The sequence below is a fragment of the Alnus glutinosa genome, chromosome 3, assembly GCF_958979055.1.
Source record: "Alnus glutinosa chromosome 3, dhAlnGlut1.1, whole genome shotgun sequence".
NCBI classification, from domain to species: domain Eukaryota; kingdom Viridiplantae; phylum Streptophyta; class Magnoliopsida; order Fagales; family Betulaceae; genus Alnus; species Alnus glutinosa.
Genome location: NC_084888.1, coordinates 9,528,843 through 9,548,459, shown reverse-complemented (window position 1 = coordinate 9,548,459; position 19,617 = coordinate 9,528,843). Strand labels below are relative to the sequence as shown.

At 37.5% G+C, this 19,617-nt stretch overlaps 1 protein-coding gene across 3 annotated transcripts; it reads left to right on the top strand.

Moving 5' to 3' along the window:
• The first annotated feature begins 764 nt into the window (after positions 1 to 764).
• On the top strand, positions 765 to 3,685 carry LOC133864166 (probable inactive purple acid phosphatase 29). Of its 3 annotated transcripts, none has more exons than XM_062300418.1 (5): positions 765 to 1,305; positions 1,673 to 2,070; positions 2,158 to 2,608; positions 2,701 to 2,973; positions 3,325 to 3,685. In XM_062300418.1, exons 1-5 carry the CDS (start codon positions 1,035 to 1,037, stop codon positions 3,375 to 3,377), a joined length of 1,446 nt encoding a protein of 481 aa, XP_062156402.1. In that variant the 5' UTR covers positions 765 to 1,034; the 3' UTR covers positions 3,378 to 3,685. The 3 variants fall into 3 exon arrangements, with proteins under 3 accessions (XP_062156402.1, XP_062156401.1, XP_062156403.1); XM_062300417.1 differs by having other exon boundaries at positions 2,695 to 2,973; positions 3,325 to 3,684; XM_062300419.1 differs by having other exon boundaries at positions 766 to 1,305; positions 2,695 to 2,973; positions 3,339 to 3,683.
• Positions 3,686 to 19,617: the final 15,932 nt, after the last annotated feature.

The window sequence follows — 19,617 nt, the reverse complement described above, 5'->3', positions numbered from 1 at the left end:
GCGTCATTTAAAAATATAGGTCAGTTAATAGATTGATTAATTAAAATAATAATAACTTTATAAAAATGTATTGAATTATATGTCGTTTTGAAATAAGAGTACTGCACTAGCAAACGTTTCAAATAAGAGTATTCACGTTTTTAAACGTCTCATTTAAGGGTATTCTGTTAGGATTTACTGTTAAATTTTGTAAAAATTTCCAACTGTGACTTTTTTTGTTTTTTTTTAAAAAAAGAATTATAAAATTTTTCAAAAATTCAGACATGGGTATTTTTGTAAATTCTGTTAAATTTTGACCAACACCTAAATCTTAATTTTTTTTTTCCTTAAAAAAAGAAGGGTATTTTGGGTACTCTGTTAGGATTTGCTAGTGAATACTTCAATTTGAGATGTTTGCTAGTTCAATACATTTATCTCCAAACGGCGTATAATTCGATACTTTTTGTAAAGTTATTCATTAAAAAAATTTCCTTTAACTAATTTAAAGAAAACTTTAACCACACTTGTTCCACAACAAGTCCTGGTCCAAAAATGTTTTGGATTGGATTGATGATTAGAAAAAGATATAAAGTAAGTTTAAACTTTTCTTTTTCCCTTTTTTCCCTTTTTTTTTTTTTTTTTTTTTTTTTTTTTTTTTAATTTATTTTTCTTTTTCCCTTTTTTGGTTAGGTGAATAACATAATTCCTGCATTCATAGGGCATTAATTACCTTAATCTCATTTTCAGAGCAAATAAAAAAAAATCTAAAATTGGTGAAATATCAATTTTAGACAGGGTCAGATTTGGTGATAATTACCTTAATCTAATCCGACTTAATTGGGGCTTAGAGCTCAAAGTATTTAAGTATATATCTTCTGCCGTGGGAATATACGAGGCCCCAGGGCATAAATTATTGAAAGCAAATCATTCTTTGTGAACGTAAACAAAGAAGATGGAAGAAAGTCGGGGAGAGAGATAAGACTACGGAGTTGGGCATTTTCTGGGCTTGTTTGAACTTTGAAAAGAGAAGAAGAAAACCCCATAAGCAGAAGAAAATGGAAGGGTGTTGGAAGTTGATGGGAGTGGCAGTCCTTTGTATTTATTGGCTTCCTATCTGGGGCTTCGCGGCGGAACGACAACTGCGGTTTGGGAAAAGTAGGGAGTTCAAGATACTGCAAGTGGCGGACATGCATTTTGCCAACGGCAAGACCACGCCTTGTGAGAACGTGCTCCCGAGACAGGTCGCCTCTTGCTCCGACCTCAACACCACCGCCTTTCTCCGCCGCATGATCCTCGCCGAGAAACCCCATCTCATTGTTTTCACCGGTACACTACTCGTCTTTCTTTTCTTTATGCTGCTTTCTTTTACAAGTCGAGAAATGCTAGAACATCTCTCAGTGTTCTCACGGTGTTTTCCTAGAATGACATAGATGTAATTAAATTGTTTTGGATGACATATATGTAAATTTTTAATTAAAAAAATTACATCTATACCATTTCAAGAGAATAAAAAAGATGCTCTTGCATTCCTCTTTCAGTTATATTGCAAGTGGGCACTTTTTTACCATGTACAGAACAGGACTCATTGATAACATTTGCAAAGCTTATACCCAATTCACCCCATGACAGTATCTTAAGCTTGCTTGGTTATAGATTCTACTCAACCTGTGCGACCGTTAACTTTTTGGTACAGGGGATAATATCGTTGGGGCTGACGCTACGGATGCGGCCAAGTCTTTGAATGCTGCATTTGCGCCAGCAATCTCATCCAACATCCCATGGGCTGCCGTTCTCGGGAACCATGATCAGCAATCTACTACCCTCTCAAGGGAAGGGGTGATGAAACATATAGTTGGCCTGAAGAACACAGTGTCTCGGGTCAATCCTGTGGAAGCCCACAATATTGATGGTTTTGGGAACTATAACATCGAGGTTGGTGGGGTTGAGGGCTCTGGTTTTGAAAACAAGTCGGTTCTCAATCTGTACTTCCTTGACAGTGGAGATTATTCCACCGTTTCTTCCATCCCTGGCTATGGTTGGATTAAACCCTCTCAACAACTATGGTTTGAACGCACTTCTGCAAAGCTTCGGGTACTAACCTCTTTTTTTGTATAGAATATCACAAAAAGAATACACTTACGATAATCTGTTTATCAACCATACCTGTTTTCATTGCAGAGAGCATACATGGACAAGCCAGAGGCTCAGAAAGGACCTGCACCGGGGCTTGCATACTTTCACATTCCGTTGCCGGAATTTGCAAGTTTTGACTCGACCAACTTCACTGGTGTGAAACAGCAACGCATTAGCTCTGCTTCTGTGAACTCTGGCTTCTTCACGACCATGGTAGCTGCAGGGGATGTGAAGGCAGCTTTCACTGGCCATGATCATGTCAATGACTTCTGTGGCAAGCTAAACACTACACAGCTCTGTTATGCTGGGGGATTTGGATACCATGCTTATGGGAAGGCTGGATGGTCAAGGAGAGCAAGGGTGGTGGTAGCGAACTTGGAGAAAACAGAAAAGGGTGGTTGGGGTGCAGTAAAGTCAATCAAAACATGGAAGCGCCTTGATGATCAGCATCTCACTGCTATAGATGGTCAGGTCCTCTGGAGCAAGAGCTCTGCCGGTAAGCTTTCCTAAACTTCACTGGTGTGAAACAGCAACGCATTAGCTCTGCTTCTGTGAACTCTAGCTTCTTCACGACCATGGTAGCTGCAGGGGATGTGAAGGCAGCTTTCACTGGCCATGATCATGTCAATGACTTCTGTGGCAAGCTAAACACTACACAGCTCTGTTATGCTGGGGGATTTGGATACCATGCTTATGGGAAGGCTGGATGGTCAAGGAGAGCAAGGGTGGTGGTAGCGAACTTGGAGAAAACAGAAAAGGGTGGTTGGGGTGCAGTAAAGTCAATCAAAACATGGAAGCGCCTTGATGATCAGCATCTCACTACTATCGATGGTCAGGTCCTCTGGAGCAAGAGCTCTGCCGGTAAGCTTTCCTAAAGTTCCATGCATGCTTTTTGCTTATTGCTGCTCTTAGCTTATCCTGTAGCTTTAGGAACCTAACCTTTGTGTTTTCACTTTTCACTTCTCTCTTGACGTGGTACAGACGTAGCCTCTAGGCTCAGGTCTCCTTGAAAGATTGAAGTCCATCCTTGCCAGTGCCCTTACTCTACTTTCATACCAGAAAATTAGATAGGGAACACCACAAATCAATCCTCTCCTTTTTGTTGTTTGTTATCTATTGCCTTGTAAAGACACATTTTGGCTACCGTGACACTTGTTTTCCATTCGATGTCGATCAACTGTTTTCTCCCAATTTTCTAATTTTTCGATATAGTTTGCTCTGAACAGGACCCCGCAGAAAAAAACAAATTGGTGGCACTTGAGTAGCAGGCATATGAAAAACAATTACTATATACGTACAAGTTCATACCTAACAAGTTGGCTGTGAGAAATAAAGTTTTGGAACTGGTTTGTTGGGAACATTTTAATGTGTCGTTGTACTATAAAGTTATCTAAACATTATGTATGGCATACGTATCGATCGATCTTGAGAATTAGTGAAACTACAGGAGGTAACGGATGAATTTGTATGCCATGTAATTGTGTGTTCGAATATTGTATTCAGATCTGAATAAAGTTTGGATATTTATGTATTAAGGCTGGTTGTATTTTTGAACATTGTGATGAATTTGTAGTAAGTTACTGTAATATTTTGAGCCATATATGGATGCGTGGTGCAATGCAGCAGACACAATCTGAGAATATGACTAGGCTTTAACTCGAATTGCCATACATAAAGCATGCAACTTGGTTAAAGATTACAATACACTCAAGGAACGAAAAATTTGACTACTACAGCTCTTTCATTATGATCCGGGGTTCTACTTCTACCTCTTCCATTCTGAGTTTTTTCTAGTCAACAGAGAATTATTTGGTCGCAAGGTGCAAGAATTCTGATTATGCTTGAACCAACCTTGGTAGCAAAATTTTCGCCAGGACAGATCATCCTTGTTGCCCATGATCGATGCCTTTTGGTACCTCGATTTCTCAAATCTCCTTTCCCAGAAAATCCAAAGTCGTCACTACAAATATTCATACAAATCGCCACGTGGTCTAGATGACCACGTTGCTGTTTGTATCAGCGACGTGTCCAAATGACCGTGCGGCTACCTGGACACGTGGGATTAGTGCATGTGGCAACATAGCCGCCTGGGATTAGGGCACATGACCATGTCGCCACGTGGATTAACACATGTGGACACATGGCCATGTGGAAAAAGGGCACGCGGCAATGTGGCCACGTGCCCACATTCCACGTGGCCACAGTTAGCCACGTTTTTTAGACCACGTGGCCGACTGTCCACATGTGGGCTAATCCCACGTCGCTAAATGACCACGTGTTATATATACACATGGCTAACTGTTGTAATTTTTATTTTATTTTGTTTTACTTTAATTTTTTGACATTTGAAAAAATAATATACTTTACATGTAAAATAAATGTTTTAAAAAATAAATACAACTTTTAATTATTACTACATACATATTTTGGTATATTTTACGATTTGAACTCTAATTAACTCTAGTTTAGTTTTTATATAGCATGCACATATACGTATGACTAGTCTAGAGTATATATTTGTATAATATATACAATATAGATATATATAGTATATATACAATAAGAATATATACTTGTTTTAATTAATACTATATACATATTTTTTAGTATATATATATATATACATAATGTATATATAGCATTAACCTTAGTTTAGTGCTATATATAGTATATATACGTAGAGTTAGGGTTGTGTACTACACATATAAAACATATACTTTAAAAAATATAACAATTTGCAATATATTAATACTATATACATAAACCGCAATTGTGCTTGTCTGGTACGCATAAGAAAATGAATGCACAAGTTCATGAGGATCATCTGCAGAAAAGTCAACCTCGTCAAATAGAACATGGTAATGTGTTGGCCTTGTGGTCCCGAGCATTCCAGCATACCCTACAAAGATAGAAATTTTCATGCCTCTATCATTATATAGATCTGGTTCAATGTTCAAAACTTGGTTGAATTGTGACTCGCTGACGCCATCTCTGAATATAATGATCCGACCAGGGCTGGTGTTTCCTAATCCGACTTGAACTCTTATAGAAGTTAATCAAAAGCTCCCTAATTAATAAGGGCCTTCATCTATAGTTTCAGACACACGCTTAAATAACGAATCTAGGATTTCAAACCTTGGAGACTGTGTCCGAACAGATGCCCTATACTTATATTTCAATGGCCACTGCCTTGAGCTGACCACCGCAGCAATTGATGGTTTGTTAGACTGTCCTAGAGGGTCATGTACGTGAAGGAGGGCGAGTTGAACTCAATTCAACTCTCCACATAGTACACAAATCTCTTATAAGTCATTATATAATATATACATGTGTTAATGATATATTTTCTATATTAAACCCTAACCTTAGTTTAGTGCTATATATAGTATATATACGTATAGTTAGGGTTTAGATTTGTGTACTCCGCACACATATAAAATATATGTTTCAAAAAATATATATGTCAACTTGGGGGTTAATACTATATACATAATATATATATATACAATTTATATACCCTAACCCTAGATTTGTGCTATATATAGATATATATTTAAACTTTATACTTTAACAAATTAATACTACTTTAATTCAACATATATACTTTTTTCTGTATATTTTATTTATTGAACTCTAACCCTAGTTTAGTGCTATATATAGTATATATACTTAGGGTTAGGGTTTACATCCATATAATATATATTCCTTTAAGAATATATGCCAATTAACTTCCATGCAATATTATATACATAATATTGTACATATACTATTTATTAAAAAATAACCCTAGATTGAAGCTATATATAGCATACGTAGGGTTAGAGTTTACATTAACTTGTGTACGTACTATATATACATTTTTGGTATTTTATACTATAACAAATTAATACTCTATAGTTTATTTCAACTCTCTACATTTAGTCAAATCTTGTATAAGTCTTTGTTTATTTTAATACATGTGTTAATGGTATATTTTATTTATTAAACCTTAACCCTAGTTTAGTGCTATATATATACCAACATATATATTTTATTTGTACTTTGGAAAATTAATACTACTTTATATATACCAACATATATACTTTTTTGAGTGTGTTTTATTTATTGAACTCTAATGTACCGTATTCTAGTGCTATATGTGGTACATACATTTAGGGTTAGGGTTTACATTCGTGTACTATTTAAATACTTTAAAAAGTATATGCCAAATAACTTCCAATTAATTTGCATATATACATATATAATATTCTGCATATACTATTTATATACCCTAACCTTAGATTTGTGCTATATATGGTATGTGTACGTATATATAGCTAGGGTTACTTTTATGTACTATAAATATATATACATTTTTAAATTTTTCACGTTAAAAAAATTTGAAACTACTTTAAATATTTAATTTAATGAACTATAACGTACCCTAGCTAGTTTAGTGCTTTATATAGTATATACACTTAGGGTTAAAGTTTAGGGTTAAGTGCATGTTTCAATATTTATTATACTTAGGGTTAGGGTTTATGTAATATATTAAATTGGGCTTAGGGTTTAGTGCTATAAATAGTATACTTAGGGTTAGGGTTTATAGTTTAGTGCTATAAATAATATACTTAGGGTTAGGGTTTAGTAGTTTACTTAGGGTTAGGGTTTCGGATTTTGGGCTTAGAGTTTAGGGTTTATTGCTATATATAGTATACCTAGGGCTAGAGTTTATATGGGTTTATTACAAATACATATTATATAGTATATATAATATAAAATATTTTAATTTTATTAAAAATCTTATACAGTGACGTGGCTAAGTAACACGTGGCAAATAGCCACGTGTTTTAGCCCATGTCACACAATGGGCAACGTGTATTTGATATACATGTCGCCCAATAGCCACGTGGTTTTGACCACGTGGGCAAATTTGGCCAAGTGGCGTGCGCGGGACCTCACACACACACACACACACTCTATCTTTCTCGCTCTCACTCTAAGAAAAAAGTCCCACCGTTCGGCAACTACCTCCGAACGGCGACACTCCAGTCGGCCCACACACACACACTATCTTTCTCGCTCTCACTCTAAGAAAAAAGTCCCACCGTTCGGCAACTACCTCCGAACGGCGACACTCCAGTCGGCCCCCAAACGGTATCTAGCCCTAACTCTCTCTTAGCTCAGTTCACACACACACACACACACACACACACACACACACACACACACACACACACACACACACACACACTCTATCTTTCTCGCTCTCACTCTAAGAAAAAAGTCCCACCGTTCGGCAACTACCTCCGAAAGGCGACACTCCAGTCGGCCCCCAAACGGTATCTAGCCCTAACTCTCTCTTAGCTCAGTTCCCTCTGTCTCTCTCTCGGTTTACATGCAGTAGTGTTCTAACATTTTTTATTTCTCCAAAAATGCAGGTACATAGGCAACCATCGATCCTTACACTACGAAATCCATTGTGAGTAAATTTTTTCATTTTTGTCTTGAATTTTTTGGTATATCTTTGTACATTTTATTGATTTCTTTGTAATATTTTCTGATTTTTTTGGGCAACCGGTACGTATAAAAATGTAATATACACTTGTAGATTTTTTTTCCCTTGCAATGTTACTGATTTTTTGTAATTTTGTATATCTATGATTTGTTTTTTTGTTTATTTTGGTTTTACTGTGGTTGGTTATTACGTAGATGTTGGAATTTTTTGTTCGATTCTATTTTTTTTTTTTTTTTGGTGTTTATGTTACTATAATGTTGTGTGTTTTTTTTTTGTTTTGTTTTTTTTTTTTTGTTTTAATTGTTGTTGTGAGAAGTTTTGATATATATTTTAGTGTGCTATTATGAATTTTGGTATTTTTGGGAAGCGGAAAAAATTAAACAATATTCACTATCATTTTAACTTTATTAAAATATGTTCGAAACCAACAATGACAGACTAAAATTAAAATACGAAATTATAATCAACAAATTGTGTTATGAATATGTATAAATTGTGGCAAAAAAATAAAAATTGTGCTACTAATATACATAAATCCTGATGGTAATTCCGGAAAAAAAAAAAAAAATCTTTTACCGTCCACCATTTACAATAATATTCGTACTAAAAAATTTAAAACAAACGTCATAAATGTGAATAACGACGATTGACATTTTTTCTCTCATCTTTAACTTTAACCGTTGACGTGAGGAGATTATAGATTTATGAGAAGCATTCGATACAATTCGCTTTAAAAAAAAATAAATTTCCCACATGGTCCATATTTAAAATAATATGCAAAATCAGTAGTTTAAAACTAACATCAATCTTCAACAAGTGTAACGACCACGTTCAAATATTTTTTTTTTAAAAAAAGTTTAATTGTTAATGCGAGCAAGTTAATCATGATTTACAGTTAGGCTATGAACATGAATGAACTGGACTGTTTTCGACATAACTACAATATAATAAGAAGAATTTTTTTTTTTTTCACATATGCATATTTAAAATAATATGCAGAATCAACAGTTGAAAAACTTAAATTCTATTAAAAGAAAAAAAAAAAAAGTCGGTTGAAAACAAACATCAAATTTAAACAAGTGCAACAACCACGTGTTTATCAATTTATTTGTATATTTTTTCACAGTTTAATTGTTGATGTGAGACGGTTTTAAAAATTTTAAGGTGCTAAGAACGTAGACGAATTTCGGTATATACGACCAAAATAAAATAAGACTAAAATTTTCGATGTATGCATATTTAAAATAACCTGTGGAATAATTTGTTTAAAACAAACGTGAAATTTAGACAAGTTCAACAACCACGTTCTTACCTTCTTTTTTTTTGGTCTTTTCAGTTTAACTATTGATGTGAGAAGGTTCTCAAAATTTAAAGGTGCTATTAACGCACACAAATTTTGGTATATTCGATTAAAATAAAATAAGACCAAAATTTTCGACGTATGCATATTTAAAATAACCTGTGGAATAATTTGTTTAAAACAAACGTGAAATTTAGACAAGTTCAACAACCACGTTCTTACCTTTTTTTTTTTTTGGTCTTTTCAGTTTAACTATTAATGTGAGAAGATTCTCAAAATTTAAAGGTGCTATTAACACAAATTTTGGTATATTCGACCAAAATAAAATAAGACCAAAATTTTTGACGTATGCATATTTAAAATAACCTGTGGAATAATTTGTTTAAAACAAACGTGAAATTTAAACAAGTTCAACAACCACGTTCTTACCTATTTTTTTTTTAGTCTTTTCAGTTTAACTATTGATGTGAGAAGGTTCTCAAAATTTAAAGGTGCTATTAACACACACGAATTTCGATATATTTGACCATAATAAAATAAGAACAAAATTTGACGACATATGCATATTTAAAATAACTCAGGGAATAATTTGTTAAAAACAAATGTGAAATTTAAACAAGTTCAACAACCACATTCTTACCTATCTTTTTTGGTCTTTTCAGTTTAATTATTGATGTGAGAAGGTTCTCAAAATTTAAAGGTGTTATTAATGCACATGAATTTCGGTATATTCGACCAAAATAAAATAAGAACAAAATTTGACGACATATGCATATTTAAAATAACCCGTGGAATAATTTGTTTAAAACAAACATGAAATTTAAACAAGTTCAACAACCACATTCTTACCCTTTTTTTTTTTTTTTTTTTTTTTTTTTTTTTTTTCTTTTCTTTTCTGTGTAACTGCTGATGTGAGAAGGTTTTATAAATTTTAAGGTGCTATGAATATGGAGAAATTTTAGTATCTTCGAACAGATGACCAAAAAAAAAAAAATCTCAAATTTAAGACAGGACTATGGAAATTTAAAATTTATATAGTCAATCAACAGTTTAAAACAAACGTGAAATTTAAACACGAGTTTTAGGCCCTTTAATTGCTCAAATTAAAAATCTTAATTTGTTTCGGTCTGTTGATTCGCGTACAGACAATTATGGACAAGTCTTAGATGTTAGCCCGTAGGGGTACGACATAGTATAATGACGGGTGTAGAGCGTTCGTAGAATTTGCTGTTAGAAACTGTACGACCGCCGATGGTAAAATTTACTACCCATGTAAGTACTGTCGAAATAACCAGCACTACTTTTCCAGATTACATTCTTGCCCACCTGAAAGGGGGTATGAGAATGTCCTTAGGATACATTTTGTGGTATATGCACTGTGAAACCGCAATTAGTGGACCTGTTCCTGGCCGGTATTCAAATCCTGTGGCCACAGATGCGATGGCCGGTAGCATAGAATAAGGTGGAGGTACAGAACAGGGCGGAGGCACAGAACTGGGTAGCGACATGCACGCTGTGTTGTGTGATGCCTTTGGCATGCACGATATTAGGGAAGCTGTCAATAGCTAGTCGTAGGCAGTTAATGAAGGGGTGGCTGGAGGGGACGCACTGAAGTACTACGAGTTGCTAAAGACTACCGAGAAGCCACTTCACCCCGGTACCAAGTATAGTAAATTGAGTGCTACTGTACACATGTACAACTTGAAGTGAGTTGGAGGTATTAGTAACAAAATTTTCTCTGATATTCTCGAGCTTATGAATCAGTTATTGCCTCCTTGTGATGAGACCCTGCCAGGTAATACATACGAGGCGAAGAAGTTTCTAAGTGACATGGGGCTCGGGTATGAGAAGATTCCGGTGTGCCGTAATGGTTGTATGTTATTCTGGAAAGACAATAAGGACTTAGATTCATGTATCGTATGTGTGGAGAATCTTAGTGGAAGAATGACAATCATTTAGACGAGGATGGTGAGTCCATATCATCGAGGAAAAAACGTCCAGTGAAGGTGTTGCGGTGGTTTCCACTCATCCTATGGCTACAGAGGCTTTTTATGTCGGAGCATACTGCACCCTATATGAGGTGGCATGCAGAAGGCCGCACTAGGGACGGCGTATTGAGGCATCAGGCTGACGGGGAAGCATGGAGATCATTCGATATAGTACATCCAGATTTTATGGCAGATAATAGGAACGTGCGGCTTGGTTTGACATCTGATGGATTTAATCATTTTGGAAACATGAGCACATCCCACAGCAAATGGCCCGTCATGCTTGTACTGTACAATTTGCCTCCTTGGATGTGCATGAAACAGACGTCGTTCATACTATCACTAGTTATCCCTAGCCCGAGCTCACCTGGTATGGATATCGATGTCTACCTTTAGCCATTGATTGGTGAGTATGCTTCAAAGAAGGATAATTTTAATATACGAGCTTAGTTGATGTGGACAATAAATGACTTGTCGGCATATGCTGATTTGTCGGGGTGGCCTAATAGAGGTGTGAAAGCATGTCCTTGCTGTATGTATTCGACAAGGTCTAAATATTTGAAGAACGACAATAAATTTTGCTATATGAGGGACATGAGATACTTGCCAACGAAGCATTTGTGGCAGCTGAACAGAAGAACATTTGATAGTACTGAAGAATTAGAATGTGCTTCAAATGTGCCATGCGGGGATGAGATCCTTCAACAATTGGACGGAATTGTATTTGGGGATGAGAACACGGGTAAGAAGAAACAGAAGAAGCGGAAGACGGGTGTAGCAAGTACTGATGATGTAGTGTGGAAGAAGAAAAGTATTTTCTTCACACTGCCGTATTGGAAGGACAATTTACTTCGCCATATTCTTGATGTCATGTACATAGAAAAAAATGTCATGGACAACATACTTGGCACTATTCTGGACATCAAAGGGAAAACGAAGACAACCTGGCAGCCCGACAAGACTTGCAAGAAATGGGGTTGAGACATAAATTACATCCGTTCACAACCGCAAATGATAAAACATATATGCCCGCAGCTTGCTACACTAAGTCCAGGGAGGACAAAGAAAACTTTCTGAAGGTTCTTCGAAATGTGAGAGTCCCGGACGGATATGCCTCGAACATTTCATTGTGTGTTCGAGTCAAGGAACGTACGATCTCGGGGTTGAAGAACCATGACAGTCACGTACTGATGTAGTAGCTTCTCCCAATTGCTTTGCACCTGCCACTGCCAGATAAAGTGGTTAGACCTCTTGTAGAGATGTTTGCATTCTTCAGAGGCATATGCTCAACCAAGTTAACACAAGATGAGATGGACCGACTGTATCACTTTGTGCAAGCTGGAACAGGTATTTCCCCCCGAGTTTTTTACCAACATGGTCCACTTGGTCGTGCATCTTGTGCCCGAATGTAGGCTCAGCGGACCAGTGCAGTATAGGTGAATGTACCCGGCAGAGAGGTAAAATGTGAATATATATATATATATTATTTATTTTGAAATTGGTTTGACAAACTTTAACTAAGTTGATGTGCATATGTGTACACTAGGAGCCTTGGGGGGTTCAAGTCTAATGTGCGCAATAAAGCGACCCCTAAGGGGTGCATTGCATAGAGTTACATAGCGACCGAGATGGTGACGTTCTGTTCGAGGTATCTAGATAACGCTCCAAGCTTCCACAACAAACCTCAGAGAAATCCCAATGATTCAAAGGGGGCGGGAATGCGAGTAAGCCTGAACCGTTTGACAATGAACCAGATTCATCGTTTCATTTTGTTCAACTCTGACGAGTTCCTTCCATTGCGGATGTAAGACGTGTTTATATAGTATGTAAATTCAAATATGTTTCTGAATAATAATTAGTACATAATTATATGCGCTGAATGTAGGATGCACGAGGATGTGCTCAGGCAATCATGCACTAGGGGTCACATTGCGGATGATCTTATTGAAGCCCAACACTATGAGCAGTTCTGCGAATGGTACCGTGCATATGTAAGGAAATAGTGGCATTTCATTATATAGTATATATACTGCGTGTTCAATGTAGTTTAAGTATCGATTTACCAAACTAATTAATCAATGTGATTTCTATTAATTGTAATACACACATAGGTCGATGGACTGGTCAATCAACGTAAGGATGAATTGGGTCACAAATTGGTTATGCATTGTAGAGGGCTGAAGGAGACAGCAGTCAAGTATAACAGGTACGTGGTAAATGGCAAACTGTTCCGCACTCTTGCCTATGATGTGGGAAGGAGGACTCAAAATAGCAGCGTATGTGTGCCAACCGTTGATGGCGAAACGTACTACGTGAAGTTAACCGATATAGTTGTGGTCGAGTATTATAACAAGACTAAATACGTCCTATTCAAGTGCGATTGGGCGAACCCCATAAGAGACAGGATTTAGGATAGACGATTATGGCCTAATGTTTGTCAACTTCAATCACCTTGTCCACAGGAGAGAGCTGATTACTGACGAGCCTTACGTGCTGACATCTCAGGTTGACCAAATATTTTACGTCGAAGATGGAAGGAACCCAGATTGGGTTTGTGCCGTGAGGACTAAACCGAGGAACGTGTACGACGTTGGTAAGGGTGAAGGGAGTCATGATGCAGGTGCAACCTATCACGAGTGCGAACCGCTCGTATTAACCACTGGTAACCTAAATGACATGAATGATGAATTCGAGCACGACAGGTTCGATATAGATCCGATTGAAGTGCCAGTTGGATGAATAAATATTAATTGCTGGTACAATTCGCTTAAATTCAATTACTATATTTGTAACATATAATAATTAATAAGTGCGATCATTCCAAAATGTAATAAATCTCATTGTCAAATTTGCATGTTCCTTATTAACATATAATTGGGTAATTATATGCATTAACATGTTTCTTTTGTTGTCTAAATTTGTTCGCAGGTTTCAAAAGACCAAAGACCTACTCCTTATGCGCACTGGGCACCACACATTCCCGTGCCGTCCACGTCCACATCCACACCCCAGGGGTTACTGTATACTATGCCACTACCACACCACCCAGATGACGCTTATAGACCATTGATGCCGAGTACGACGGGGTATCTGCCAGAGCACGGGTAGGCTAGCTCCGCTAGATATTCTTGTTCGCCATATTCTATGTCGCCGACGTTCTCGCAGCTAGGGATCACCTCTTCGGGTCATATGGCTCAACTTTAGGCCTAAGAGGGTCATCAAGGGATCAGTAGCCCTTGGTCTTCTTTTCAGTACGGACCTTACCCCTGGTTTGGACCCCAGCCATGTGGATCTGATAGTGAGACGCAGGATTACAGGTTCCCGTTGACCCAGCCGGGGGAGAGCCAGATGCTGGCTCCGGGGGAGACACAGATGCCAGCTTCGTGGGAAAGAGATAGATGCCCGCTCCGGGGGAGAGCCAACGCCCAGAGCTCGGGGCGAGCTTGGTGCCGATTTCTTCAAGGGAGAGTCAAGGGCCAGATCTGGGGGAGAGCCAGATGCCCTATAAGGGAGACTTTGCGATGTTGGGTCCCCATCAGTCGCCCCCCGATAGCCCCCAAGATATGCCTTCAGACGACGACCAACAGCTTCCCCCGGGGGAAGGGGCTGGAGAGGAGCATGCAGATGACCCAGCGACCTAATGCATACAACCCGACCAAATTTGGTTGATAGGTAAGTTCATATTTATACATCATTAAATCCCATTTTATATTACCAATTAATATGAAGTTTGAAATAACATACATCTATCATTGTTTAATATAATTTATTTTCTTCTTATATTAACTTAAGTATTTTATTTTCTTTGGTTAGGGTACAATCCAGATGGGAGCATCTACTATGAAGTGGTTAGGGACCCTGAGAGGAATTGGGTGCTCCCGAGGGGGAAAAAGGTTGTATTGCAGTACAATGCCGCAACACAACCCCTAGGACGAGCCTGTAACCGTTTTAGGCGGCAAATAGGAAATCTTGTGAAGAGCGGGTCTTACATACATATGCGGGATGAATGGTTTAGGGTAAATAAGCAGATTAAGAGGGCTATGTGGGACACGCTAATGGTATGTTTAATAAAGATGTTTCATTACACATCCGTATTTTGATTAATTAATTAATTTATTTTTAAAAACTTTGCGTTATGTTTTTTTTGAACATTATAAACTTAATGTTTAAATTGCATGTGCATGAGGAGTTTTATCTCCCTGTATCTGTAGATGAGCGCAAGGCACAGCACGAAGCGTGAGCTGATATAAGACGTAAGCACTGTTCTTGGTAGCATTCATTTAAATCACAGCTAGATATTCGAGAGGGTGACATGCCAGAAAGTATACGTGTAAGAGTGCCTGCTAAAGTTTTTGAGAAGTATGACAGAGTTGATATGGAGCACCTGCTGAGGGATTGGTGTACTGAGCAAAAAAAGGTATGTAGGTCTTTGATTGTATTACTATTATGTGTATTTTTAATAACAGTTCAATTAATTTTATGTCTCATTTAAGTGTGTTAATGCTTAAATTTTATGAAATGTTCACTGTGTAGGCGGCCTGTGAACGGATGAAGAGGATGCGAGAGCAGAACGACCTCCCCCACTGCTTGGGATAAAAAAGCTATGCCAGGTTTAATCACGATGAGGTATAAACATATATATATGTAGATGTTATAATATTTGTATATAATTGTTTTTTAAAAATAATGTTCCTGTTTGTTATTTATTTTATTTGGATGGCGACAGGCAACCACTTCTAGTACGCCCCCCATTGGAGCGGAGTCGTTCGTCAAGATGCACACAAGGAAGGACGGGTCCCATCCGAACGAGCGTACACGGGTCCTATGCGTATGCTACTGATCTATTTTTTTAATATTTATAAGTTATGCATGTGATAACGTATATATTGACTACATATATATTGTATATTGACAACATACAGGAGAGGATGTCACAGAGTTTATTGTGTGACCCTGCTGCTACTCAGAGCGTCTTAGAAGACACGGTGCGTTGGGCACCACACGATGCATACGAACAGGCACTGGGAAGTCCTGAATACGCGGGGAGGGTTCGTCAGGTTGGGCCAAACATTACTCCAGTACAGGGGACGTCTTTCTCATACTTGGCTCGCTCACATGGAGGCCATCACAGTGTACATCTCAGAGCTACTTCGTACACAGGGTCGGATTGCGACGATGGAGACATTGCTACAGGCTCAGACTGAGAGGAATGAGGCCCTGAAGCAGCACATGAGACACTTCGAGACGTTAGAGCAGCGTATGCTGCACTTTGAGGGCATTCTCACCTCCATGGGAGTATCACATACGAGCCCTGGTGCTCAGCAGTCTCCACTTGCAAATGGAGGTGGTACATTGTTCGTTAGTAGTGCAACTGTAGGTATGATTAAAATTGTGTATTTAACTTATTTTCAATCAATGCTATGGACTTGATATGCATATAGATTAATTTTTTAATGTTTTTATTATTTGTAGTTAATGAGACGACGATGGGTCCGCTGTCGCCTCTTGGACGACAGTACTCTCCATCACCGCTGGGCTAGCACTCCCCCGTTGGGACACCTTCACCCGCTACATAGTCCTTTGCACAGCAATTGCCTGTTGCTGAGACCACGCCTGGTACGGGAATTCGTGATTCCCAAGAACGACGGCCTAAAGATTTGTAGAGTTTTTGTAGTCCTATTTTGTTATTATGATGGTAACAATAGTGTTTCGTTGATAACTAATTTATTGTTGTTTTGGGCTCAGAATTATTGATTTGAAATTTGAATTTGAGTTTATGTTAAATCTCAAATGTTGTCCTAATATTTTGATGATATTTTTGAAAAAAAAAATGGATTTAATAAAAAAGTTGGAATTTTTTTTTTTTTTTTTTGCATTTTGCCATGTTTCTGATCCCATGTGGCAAAAATTGCCATGTGTCTTGTTGAACACGTGGCCACAATCGGCCACGTGGTTGAATCCACTTGGTGAATGGGCCAAGTGGCTTCGGGCCACGTGGTTAATACATGTGGCCCACGTGTCGCGACGTGGCCAGAAGGCCACGTGGCCCAATGGTGATGTGGCCACGTGGCCCAATGGTGATGTGGCCACGTTGCGAACTAGACAATTCACAACAACATGATCTGCCACACCGAGCCCACGTCGCCACTGACACGTGGTGACATGTTAGCCACGTGGATGGCCCCCATCCATGTGGCTAATTGCAAGTGGCCAAAAAGGAATTTTTTTGTAGTGCGAGTCTGTAAATGATTTGGCAAGCTGCTTGCATCCAGCATCATTTTTAGGAATTTATATGCATCCTTTAATCGACCTGCCTTGCTATGAACTTCAATGAGAGTGTTAAAAGTGACAATGTCTGGATTGATCCCACTAGTCTTCATCTGCTCAAAAGGCTTGTTTACTTCCTCAATCTGGCCAGCCTTCCCAAGCGCATTAATCAGGGTGTTGTACATAACTATGTCAACGAGTTAAATATCCTACACACCCCTGTAGTTTGAAAACTTTATTTTTTGCTCCCTGAGTTTTCATTCTTATCATAGGTGGAAAAGACGAAAATGGTACCTCCATCCAATTTTCCGTCCAAAACTAACGTCCATCCATGTCATCCTACATGTGTCAGCATATATGCGCGACACCTGTCCCCGTGCATACCTCAGACATTCTACATGTTTATGAAAATCCACATAATCACATAATATTATTTCAAAAAGAGGGAAATTTAAAAACTGAACAAGTCGTCTTCCTTCTACCCTGTTTCCCTAGATGTCTGAAAACCCTGACTCCTAACCCTAACCAGCTATGGCCCGACGAATCTCCCCAAATCAAGCTTAGGAACTGAAGCAAATAAGGTCGACGCATATTTTCGTTGCGTCCCACAAGTCCTGCACGACCGTTTCTCCTAGAATCTAGTTCACAATCGGACGAATGGCATCATCAAGTCGCCTACGAGATTCGGGAGGGAAAGAAGTTTCCCTTTCTTTAGACATGGTGTGTTCTTAACCCATTGGTTTGGTTTTGAGTTTGGATTGTTTTTTATTTTTTTTTATTTTTTTGTATCAGGCTGTTAAAAAAAAATTATCTTTTGTTTTGTTGTTTTGACATTTGAATCAAACGTAGTTATCAACTGGATCTTCCTCGGTGGGGCGTGCTGGGATGTCGTACATATGTTATTGTAATTTACTAGCACCATTAAAGATCTCCTGGACTGAGGAAAACCCTAGAAGAAGATTTTGGGGTTTCGCCACCTACAACTCAAGAGTAGGTAGTTCCAAGCAATTTCATGTATGCTTTGTTGTTGTTATGATTGAAGAACTTCTACAAAATAATTTGAGTGAGCTCTTACTGACTTCCTATACTTCAACATGCAGACAAAATCTTCATGCAAATTTTTCAAATGGCTAGACAAACCAACTTGTGCAACGGGTGTGGAGGTCTTAAGACAGATTATGAAGAAGGTTAATGACCTGAAGGATGAAAATGATACATTGGTGGCAAGGATGAAAGACTTGGAGAATGAAATGGAAAGTTGCATGGAAAGGGCTAAGAAATTGGAGAAGGTGGATGATAAACACATGGAAATCATCAAGTGTCTAGAGAAGGAAAATTGTATATATAGGGCAAGAGATAAAATTTTCATGTATGCTTTGTTGTTGTCATGGTTTACAATGTTGTTGGTTTTTTGTGTTGCACTTCTAAAGTGACTTGGTAGTTTGACATATGTATGTGAATCATATAAGTTTTGAATTGTCTAAGTTTGAATTGTCCTGTATCAAACTAAACATTTTGAAACAAAACAATTCATCCATTTGTAAGCAAAAAATGAACAAGACATAATTAGTCATCTGTAACAATTGGCAACACAATGAAATATGCGTGGCCACTTAATTGTATTTCTTTAAAATTTCTATACAAAAAAAAATGGTCAAATGTATTTCAATTTGTATCACAAATGGCCCTCGGGGTTTTCAAATGTATCACAAATGGTACCTTGGTTTTTAAAAGTTACCTTAAATGATACCTTAGTTTTAGTACATTTATCATAAATGGTACTTTTTTACACAAATTTATTTGATTACGTTTGGTATGTATGTTTTGCAACATGTTGTGTAACAAAGTAGCATTTTGAAACAAAACATGTATCAAAGTAGCATTTTGAAACAAAAAATGACAGTGACACAAATGGTACCCGGGTTTTTCATATTTATCACATATGGTACGTCGGTTTTTTAAATGTATCATAAATGATACCTTTTTACACAATTATTTGCTTACGTTTGGTATGCATGTTTTGCAACATGTTGTGTAAAAAAGTTGCATTTTGAAACAAAACTTGTATCAAAGTAGAATTTTGAAACAAAACATGACAGTGACACAAATGGTACCTCGGTTTTGCAAATGTATGACAAATGGGACCTCAGTTTTTTACTTTTATCATAAATGGTACCTATTTACATAAAATTATTTGCTTACGTCTGGTATTCATAAAAAATAACATGTTCAGAAACTAACCTGATGAAACAATTCATTCATTTGTAAACAAAAATATGAACAAAACACAACCAATCTTGATTCAAAAAATGACCAAAAAAAATAATAACATGTCTACATGTTTCACAATTTCACATTCATTCACATTCAATGTCTATATCTCAAAATGTAATACACCACTTTGAATGACCAAAACCAATAATAACCTGCCCAACTGGTTCATAACTTCACAT

Excerpts from the sequence above, each read along its gene's own strand:
- LOC133864166 (XM_062300417.1), top strand. The coding sequence starts at position 1,035 with ATGGAAGGGTGTTGGAAGTTGATGGGAGTGGCAGTCCTTTGTATTTAT. Across the intron at positions 1,306-1,672 it reads CCATCTCATTGTTTTCACCG|GGGATAATATCGTTGGGGCT; the intron begins GTACACTACTCG and ends TTTTTGGTACAG. Across the intron at positions 2,071-2,157 it reads GCACTTCTGCAAAGCTTCGG|AGAGCATACATGGACAAGCC; the intron begins GTACTAACCTCT and ends TTTTCATTGCAG.